The sequence below is a fragment of the Penaeus japonicus genome, unplaced genomic scaffold, assembly GCF_977035675.1.
Source record: "Penaeus japonicus unplaced genomic scaffold, GWHDUDI00000001_assembly GWHDUDI00000016, whole genome shotgun sequence".
In the NCBI taxonomy this organism is placed as follows: Eukaryota; Metazoa; Arthropoda; class Malacostraca; order Decapoda; family Penaeidae; genus Penaeus; species Penaeus japonicus.
In genome coordinates this window covers 1,143,102-1,153,101 of record NW_028234418.1, presented here as the reverse complement: position 1 = coordinate 1,153,101, position 10,000 = coordinate 1,143,102, and the positions used below count along the sequence as shown (strand labels likewise).

Sequence of the window (10,000 nt, the reverse complement as noted above, 5' to 3'; positions counted from 1 at the left end):
ATTATCATCAAACATCATCCTCTTCCTCCTCCTCTTCCTCCTACTCCTCCTCATCATCATCATCATTATCATACATTTTTTTTTATAATGATCATAATTCTTATCATAATTCCTATCATGGTCACTATCATAATTCCTATCATTGTCACTATCATAATTCCCATCAACATTATAGCAAGTATCAACTGTCATGCTGATAGTAATTTCATTTTCATTGATATTGTGTTATCAATAATACAATTAACTTAATAACTTGGATAACTATGAATAATTGGGGATATTGATAGGATTTTATATATGTTTTATCTCATTATCTTGTTGGCAATTATTAATTTTCAAGTCTATTCAAAGATCTGCAATATTTCGGTTTTTATTGAAAGATATAAATGTCTTTTTTTATATTGGTGTTTGATAACTTTTTTTTATTATTCATTTCTTAGTCATTCATATTTACACTTTCGGGTGATTCTTATTACACAGTAATTATCATCATTTTCAATATATATATATTTTTTTTTGTGTGTGTGAAACAACTAATCATCATTTCTTTTCTTGTGTATGTTTCTCCTTCATAAATTACAAGTCTGATTAAAAACTGCAATATCAACTCGTTGAGGTAATAACAATAGTATTTTCAATCATAATAATTCCTCCATATATTTATCTCTTATTTCGCCTGGGAGAAAATCTTACATCATGAAATCCAGATGATCAAGTCAAATTTCTTGCAATATTGATCAGTGAGAAAGACTCTCAAGAATGATTCATCCATAAACCATTAATCATTAATCATGAATTAATAAATGAACAATCATCAATCCTGTTGGAATAATGGAATAAAGAAACGACACATCTGACGAAGATAAATACATTTATTCAACTCTACATGTACAAAGATTCTTTTTCACGCCAATTGTATTCTAATAAATAGATGAGAGTATAAAGTGCACAGTCCTCCACCGCTTGTCAAGTTTAGTAGTAGAGTTGGATCGTATAAGGAGACAAGTGACTATCGCCAGTAGAGGATTTGAGGGACTGTACATGATTGAATCCTACATAAGTTTGCACCATCAATAAAAAGCATCTTTACACGCGGGTCTGTCTGAGCTGTAGAAACTTTATGGGCATTTACTCTTGCAATGACCTGCAGAAAAAAAAAAACAAAGAGAAAAAAAAAATATATATATCATCTTTCTCTCTCTCACTCACTCGTATTCTCACTCTCTCTCTCTCTCTCTCTCTCGCTCTCTCTCTCTTTCTCTAAAGATTTTTGAACCTTTTTTTTTATTCCTCCGGCGCCATCAAATGGGAGATGGGAAATATGAATAAAGGGGTGTTTTGAGGGTGGAGGAGTAAGAAGAGGAGCTGGAGGAGGAGGAAGAGGAGGAGGAGGAGGAGGAGGAGGAGGAGAATGAGAACAAAGAGGATCGAAGACCATCTAGTAGGATCCCATCCTTTTCCCTACAGGTTCACGTATCGTCCATAGCAGGTACAAGCGTTTAATTGGTCACGTGTAAAGTAAAGCCAAAGGAGTTCCTCAGTCATTTCTAAACACACTAAGAAGGAATTCTGCTTCACAATGACTGTAAACAACATTAAAAAAATCAGTGACAGTCAGTTATTTTTTTTTACAAGTAAGATCATTTCAGTACTACCTTAATGACAATAAAAACTGTGCATACAATTAACAACGGGACTATCTTTTTTTCCCCCAATTCAAGATTATGGATCATGATGTCACACAGCAAGTCTCTCTCTTTCTTTCTCTCTTTCTCTCTCTCTTTCTCTCACACACTCACTTCCTTTCGCTCTCTCTTTCTCTCAGCCTCAAATGAGCAGGGAAACAGCGAGCAGCGATTTGTTTATGTGTGTATGTGTTATGTACGTATCATTATGGACTTGTCAAGTCATGAACTAAGCTACACTTGTGTCATGTATGATTTGTCATGTCGATAACCTGTGTCGGTAGTTATCCGATCTTGTTCATTGTGAACTACACTCTTGAACATGGTTGAATGGTTTAGTTGAACACTTTAAGGTTGTCCCCTCCAGCTGATTAGTTGGATTAACGACCCAAACGACATTTTTTTTTTTTTAACATCAGCAATGCCGTTTACAAAGTGGGTTACGTTATTTTTTTTTCTCTCTACATATAAATAAACAGTCATATCTAAATCATAAATGAAAGAAAAGGAGGGAATTTAACTTTCATTTTTCAACATGGTTTTGATAATAATAGCATTATCATTTCCCTGCATCATGTTACATATATATTCATATATATATATATTATTATTATTTTTCTCTCTCAACCATTCTAAACTAACCTACGAAGTGTATTCACCCGAACAAGTCCAACAAAAAAATAATGTAAGAAAAAATGAGAGGAGGGGTGGGGGGCATGGGGGGGTGGGGGGGAGATGAAAATATACATATATATATAAATAAGAAACAGTTTGTATCGGCAGCACGCATGACTCAGCAAATACCCTGTCGCTTTAACCTTTCTGGTCACCTGGTATCGTTTAGATTGCAAGTTGCAAGATGCTAGAACGCCGTCACTTACATACACTCGAGCCGGGAGACAAAAGTTTTTTTTTTTTCAGGAGATAAAAGGAATAATTTTTTTTTTCTTTTTCCTTTTTTTTCTTTCTTTCTTTCTTTCTTTCTTTCCTTTATCTCTGGATTCCATTTATCTTGCCGCACAAATAGTGATGATTGATGGTGAAGATGATACGATCGAATATGGTGAGGTAATTGAACATTTCATTTGCATATTTCTTGCACATTGCGGGCGTGTGATTGCGTGAAAATAAATCCCAGAATTCGCAAAGGTTTTATTTATCCTTCTGTCTTTCTCTCTTCTTTGTCATTTATCTTCTTCGTCTCATTCACAACACAGATATTTCTTCCTTTTTTTTTTTCTTTTTCTTTTCAAGAAAATATCTTCTTTTCCTCTTTTTAAAAAAAATATCATAACAAAGAAAAAAACAACCTTGGGATTTCACCACATCACCACATCACCACCTCGGCTCAATTTTTTTTTCTCCCCTTTAGCTTGTCTCTCTTTCACATCACTTCACATCAATATCATCAATATACACATCTTTTTTTAAAGAGGGGGGGTTGATGTGTGGTTTAGTTTCTCGCCACATCGCTTCACGTCCACAGATCAACGTAGAAAACAAAAAACAAAAACAAAAAACAAAATTAAAAAAAAAAACGAAGAGAACAAAATGAGGAACACTCGTTTGTTTGTTTGTTTGTTTGTTTTCTCCTTCCCTTTTGCAAGGAGCAGAATAATACAGATACTGAATTAGATGAAAACTGATGTTCTTCCTAAATCACATGATATAACAATTAAAATGAAGAATGTGAAGAATAAGAAGAAAAAAATCCGTAGAGTTATTTGGTGCAGAGATTCCGGTTTCTATTTTTTTAACTCTTTTTTTTTTCTTTCTTTTCTTTCTTTCTCTCTCTCTCTTTTCGTGATTGTACAAATTTGGGATTAAGGTTCAATATCAGTTTATAATCTATCAGTACATATACAAATATAAACTATCTTATTTACAATATTTACAGTGTTTCGAGAACTTCCAAAATGCAACACTCTTAGTAGTATTAAGAAAAAAAAAAGAATATCATGAATAAAAAAAAATGAACAAAATACAAAGGAAGAAAACGAAAATAAAATGGAAAATATGTATAAAAAAGAGAAGAAAAAAAAAGTTGAAAAATATTAATAACAGAAGGGGGAATAATATAGATATATATATAACGGTGTTGCATCTTAGTCTAAAAATCTTTGGTTTATAAAAGTAGGCCTATTGCCCACAATCGATTACATAATTGGTAATTAAAGCCCAGGACACTAATTAATGCTTCATAGTGAAGAAAATGTGAAGGGGGGGGGGGGAAGGTGATAGGAGTAATCATTATCATTACCGATATCAAAGTGCGTATTAGTTTCATCTTCATTATTATAGTCCGCTAGAAGTCATAATTATTACGAAAAAAATAATAAATAAATAAAAAATAAAAACAGAATTAATGAAATTAAGATAAAAAAAAAAAAAAATAATAATTCTATTATCGACTGTATGGCACATAACTCTCCATCACTTATATTTGATTTTTATTAAAGTTTATTTTTCAATAAATGAATTCTTGAACGACCGAAAAAAAATTTAATCATTAACTAATAAAATAAAGTTTCTGATGCCACGGAATTCGATTCAACAATGATGATCAAAAAACAAAAAAATTAAAAAAATCAAAAAGGAATGTAGCCGCGAAAGATTAATAAAGATAAAAAATAGATATAGAAAGAAAGAAAGAAAATAAAAAAAAAACTACAAATGAGAGTAACATGCTCGACGCATCAAACGTGACGTCACGGCTGAGGCGGTTATGACGTCACGGCTGAGGCGGTTGTGACGTCACGGCTGAGGCGGTTATGACGTCATTACGGGTGGGATGAAAGTTGACTGAGAAAATGCGAATAAAAACGAGAAGAAAACGTTAAGAATGTTATAAAAAAAACGATAAACTTAGAACAGAGATAATACTGAGGTGACCAGTTCCGATAGTTTGCTTATGTTAGACTTCGTTTCTTGAAAAGAATTAGAGATAAACAGAGGAAAGAAGATGTAAAGGAATAATAATAATCATTCTGAATCATTTTGCAAATCAATACGCATTTTTTTTTTTTTTTTTTTTAGTTTTGATTTCGAAAAAGCTTTTATTTTTTGGTATTAATTACTCGGTTTTGTTTTGTTTTGTTTTCCTTTTCTCTAAGTTTATCTTCTTTCTTCCAAGTGTTAATTCTCTTTCGCTCAAGAAATAAAAGCGAAGAATTCTCGCCTATAAGAATAACAAATAAATAAATTAACATTATGAAAAAAGGCAAGCATGAGAATAATTCATTAAATTATAAAAAAAAGAAACATTTAAATTTCCCCCAGTGATAAATCAAAGATGGAAATGAAAACAAAAATATCGCTTAAAAAATGAATAATACATTTTTCTACTTACATCCCCCAATAAAATAAAATAATAATAATAAAAAAATAATATAAAATAAAAAATAAATTTAAAAAATGAGTCAAAGCAATTGGTTCCTGTTTGTTTGCTTGTTCGTTTGTTTTTCCACGAACCGTTTCCTCCGCTTGGCTTTACGTCCCTGAGGATTTGGGTATCTCTAACTTTCAAAATCCATCTCTGCACCAAATAACTAACCCTTTAAAACTATAATCATTAATAATCATGTACATTTTTTTTTAAATATATATTTTTCTTCACCTTTCTTAACAAAAAAAAGAAATTAAAAAAAAAATGTTTTCCTCTCTAACGACATAAACATTTACATATTAACAAACTGGCCTGCATCGCCTGTCTGTCTCTCATAACACAATTCCATTTTGTTTTTGTTTAGTTTAGAGGAGACAAAAGACAAGGAAGAAGAGAAAGGAAGAGAATAAAAAAGAAGAAGAAGAAAGAATGATAATGATAAGATTATGGATTGGTTATCTTAGACCGAATGGAAGAAGAATGTCAGAAGACGAGAGAAAAGAGATCATTTTGGCATCTTAATTTCTCTTCATTTTGAGCCAAAAAAAAAAAAAAGAAATCAATAGAAAAAAATGCACTTAAAACAGATCAACAATGACAATGATAATAATAATAATAAATTAGCGACAGGGACATAATCATGATCAGAGAGTAAAACACGAGAAGAAAAATAAAAATATATCGAATGAAGAACTTTTGCATTCTGAATGGTCTTGAGGCGTGTCTTGGTGTCTGCGGCTTCTTCCTTTCCTCTCCTTGTGTCCGGAGGTGCGGTCCGGCTGTGCGGCCCGGCTGTGCGGCCCGGCTGTGCGGTCCGGCTGTGCGGCCCTCGCGCGGCGAACTTGGCACCGTGGCACGAACCGCCGTTGTGACCAGGTAAGTTAGGACAACATACAATACACAACACATAACATCAATAGGAACAATAGGCTGAGTGTCCGCGTGCCGCCCTCCTGGCTGCTGCTGCTGCTGCCGTTGCACAACACAGAGGACTAGCTTGTTGAGGCGCCCATGGTCCGCGTGGGCGGGAGGGGCGCCGCTCACTGGGAAGTCAGGTGACGCGAGGTGTGGGAATGTGCGGGCTACACCACCCGCCCTGCCGCCCCCCCCGGTGGTCACGTGGGCGGGGCGGGGGCTCGCGAGGGCGTCAGAGGGGCGCGTGCCACAACGGGCGAGGGCCAGGGCGGCGCCGTCGGGGCCAGAGGGCCAGACACTCCCCTAAGTAAGAGTGGCGGCGGCGGGCGGCCCGAAGCCACCCACGGGTGAGTAGCCGCTCTGGGGAAGCCCAGAGCCGGGGGTGTGAGCCCCTGGGTCCCTGGCGGCGGCAAAGGGGGCGCTACCACGGGGGCCCAATCTCAAGACCCGGGGCCCGACAGGTTCGAGGAGTCGCCGGTGTCGTCGTTGGAGGTGTTGGCGGCGGCGGCGGCGGCGGCCGTGAAGTGGGGCGAGAACAGGCTGCCGGACTTGGACGAGTCATCGCTGATGACGGGCGTGAAGTGCAGGCCCTTGTACGAGTCGAGGCCGTCGTGCGAGCCGGACAGCGGCGGGAACAGCCCCTTCTTGTTTTGATTGACGACGCACTTGCGCATGTGCTTCTCCAGGGTGGACGCCACGCTGAAGGGCATGTCGCAGAAGCGGCAGCGGTACACGTCCTTGCCGATGCGGCCGTGCGTCTTCATGTGCCGCGTCAGCTTGGAGCTCTGTGCGCAGGCGTAGCTGCACAGGTCGCACTTGTACGGCTTCTCGCCGGTGTGCGACCGCCGGTGCACCGTCAGGTTGGAGCAATTTTTGAACACTTTGCCGCAGAACTCGCACGTGTCATTCCGCTTCTCCTTCTTCGACGGCGGCACGAGCGAGATGGGCGTGTTGGGCGCCGAGCTCGTGCCCGGCTTCGGGAGGGACATTTCGCACGTTTTCACGCCGCCGTCGAGGATCTTCCGCTGCAGGAAATTCCCCTCCGAGGGCGGGAGTCCCGGGAACAGGTCCCTGGGGGAGGTGCCGGTGCCAGCCAGGTTGGGGAGCCACAGGCCCGCGTACAGACTGCTGTCCCTCTGTGCGGCCGCCAGGCGCTTCTGAGCCTCGTAAGGGTTGTCGAAGGCGCCCAGGAGCGTCTGGTGGGCCAGGTCGAGCGAGGGCTGCGAGCCCATCAGGCCCTTGGTCAGGTCGTCTCGTAGCTTGAGCTTCTCCATGCCGTTGGTGTGGATCTTCTCGCCGTCCTTGCCGATGTGGGGCGGCGGGAGGCGGCCCGACTCCTTCAGGGCCTGGTGGTAGGCCTCGCTGTACGCCGAGATGTTGGCCAGCCCGAACTTGTCCATGAGCTCCCCGACCACCGACTTCTGCTGGTCAGCTCTGGACATCTTGTTGTTGTTGTCTGTGGTGCTGGAGGAGACGCTGTGCGGGGCGGGCGCCGAGCTCGTCGACTTCGACGTGGTCGACAGGTCCTCGGGCTCGTCGTCTTCGGCATCCTCCTCCACAATGTCGTCTTCCTCGTCATTGCTGTCGCACATAGAGGGGTTGTCCTCCTCCTCGTCCAACTCCTCGTCCTCGTCCTCCTCCTCTTCCTCCTCCTCCTCCTCGTCGTCGACGTCGTCCTCGGTCTGCGGGCGCGAGGAGTCGGGCGAAGTGCTCTCGGTGTTGGGGCCCTTCCGGTGGGCCTTCATGTGCATGCGCAGCTTCTGTGGCGTCGGCAGCGTCTCCGGGCATCTCGGGCAGCGGATGTCCTTCTCGCCCGTGTGCACGCGCTGGTGGATGGCTAGGTTGCTCTCCCACCGGAAGCACTTGCAGCAGGTGATGCACTTGAAGCGCCTCTCGTGCTGCTGCACGAGCACCTCGCATCGGGTGGAGGTGGGCGTCTGCGAGGGCGCCAGGCTGGAGGGCGTGGGGGCGTTGGGGGAGGAGAAGGGAGGGGGAGGGGGCGTCGGCAGGGGCTTTCGCGGCGAGGTGGAGCTGGTGGGGCTGGTGGTGCCCGCCAGCTGCCGGAGGCGCTGTGAGTAGAAATCAAGGTTGGGGTCTCCGCCAGCAGTTAGGGGCGTGGGCGCCGCATGGCGGGGTGCACCCAGCCCGGGGTCAAGAAAGGGCGGCCGTTCGAAGTGCGGCGGCAACAGACCGGGGTTGAGACGGAGACCTTCCTGCAGGAGCTGGTCCATGCGGAAGTCGTGGCCCGGCCGCACGAAGGGCGGGGCGAGTCCGGGAGGGAAGGGCGCACGGGCGTCCCCGAGAGGCATCCTGAGCAGGTTGAACGGATGTGTCGGGTCGAGGAGGGGCGCCGTGACGGGCGGGTGCGGCGGCAGAGGCGTGGCGCCCGAAGTGACGGGCGGGACGATCTTGCTGAGGTCGACCTTGGAGAGGTCAACCTTGGTGATGTCTACCTTGGTCAGGTCCACCTTGGCGGGGTCCAGCAGCTGCAGGGGCGGCGGGTGGGGCGCCGACGCCGTGGGGGCGGTGGACGACACGGACGCCAGCGGGGACGAGTGCGAGGGGCGCGGGAGGCCCGGGGGCGTCGAGGGCGTGGACAGGGGGGTGCCTCCGGACGCCTCCTGGTAGATGATGATGCCGTGCGAGGACTGCACGTGCTGCACGAGCGACCACGCCGAGCCTAGCACGGCGCCGCAGGTCCCGCACACGTATCGCGCAGGTTCTGCAAGAAAAGACAAACGTTAGTCAAATCCCTCAACAAAACACAACAACAACAACAAAAACAAAAACACGCAAAACAACCCTAAGCCACCAAAATCCAAAAGCAAAGTCACCCCATTCCTCATGCAATGACAGCAATCGCGCCTGTAACTAAGAAACCCCGACAACGCCCAACCTACCCGCCTCGCCCCGACCCGACCCGACCCGACCCAACCCGCCTCGACCCAACCCAAGCCGACCCGACCCGACGCAACACTATCCCGCAAGACAAAAGCCGAGAGACAGGCTGAAAGCGGGCAGGACTGCAGGACGAGACAGGACACGTCCTAGCCAATCTACCTGCCGTCCCGTGGGATGCCACTGGCCTGTCGATACAATTCTACCATGAAAGGACAATGCAATTTCCACTCGCCTCCGCTGCCTACTTATACAACTGACCAAAGATAATGCATCAGACTTGGGCCTCGCCGTGTCCCAATGCGTCGGCGGCGCTCGTGTCAGAATATATCAAATCATTTTCTCTCCTATTTAAGGAAATTTAGAACCGTTTTCTAATATTCATACCCACATAGATTAATAATTTGATATCAGAACTATAGATTTTTAAAAAATAATTTACTTTCTACCACTGACGAAACGAAGGTAATCACAAACTAAGAGAGAAAAAAAGTACAAAGCCAAAATGTAACGCAGGGATCGGGACACGGTGTTCGGTGCCGCGAGTCTCGGGAGGCTAACCCCCCCTCCCCCCTCCCCCCACCCCCACTACGAAAGTTTCCCACCAACTCCCAAAAAATACATATTGAAGTAGCCCCCCCCCTTCCCCCCACTTCCTCTCCCCCCCTCCCCTCCCTTCCCTCTTCTTATGAAGTGGTGCCAACATATAACTCATCAACTCATCAATATGTAGACTTCCTCAAATCTCAAACAGAATAATGATGATAATGATGATAATCGCAATAACAATTATGATGATGTATGATCATAAAACATTATATCGACACGTTTTTTAATTTTTTGGTATATCTGTTTGTTTGTGCATGTGTGTGAGTGAGTATGTGTATGAGTATGAATATGAATATGAGAATAAGTATGAGTATGAGTATGAATATGAGTATGAGCATGAGTATGAGCATGAGTATGAATATGAATATGAGTATGAGTATGACTATAACTGTGAGTGTGAATATGACTATGAGTGTGAGTATGAGCATGAATATGAGCGTGAGTTCTCGTAAAGCGCCGCAAAGCCACACACTGGCAATCAGAATTACTTTTTCCTGTTGATGCTGTT

General features: G+C 43.8%; 1 protein-coding gene across 1 annotated transcript in view; it reads right to left on the bottom strand.

Annotated features, from left to right (window-relative positions):
* Nucleotides 1–854: 854 nt before the first annotated feature.
* Cph (BCL11 transcription factor chronophage) overlaps nt 855–10,000 on the bottom strand; it is a 60,744-nt gene continuing 51,598 nt past the window's right edge. Inside the window, exon 3 of the mRNA XM_043008314.2 lies at nt 855–8,707. Coding sequence (XP_042864248.2) covers nt 6,426–8,707 — 2,282 coding nt within the window. The 3' untranslated portion in view covers nt 855–6,425. The remainder of the gene's footprint in view (nt 8,708–10,000) is intronic.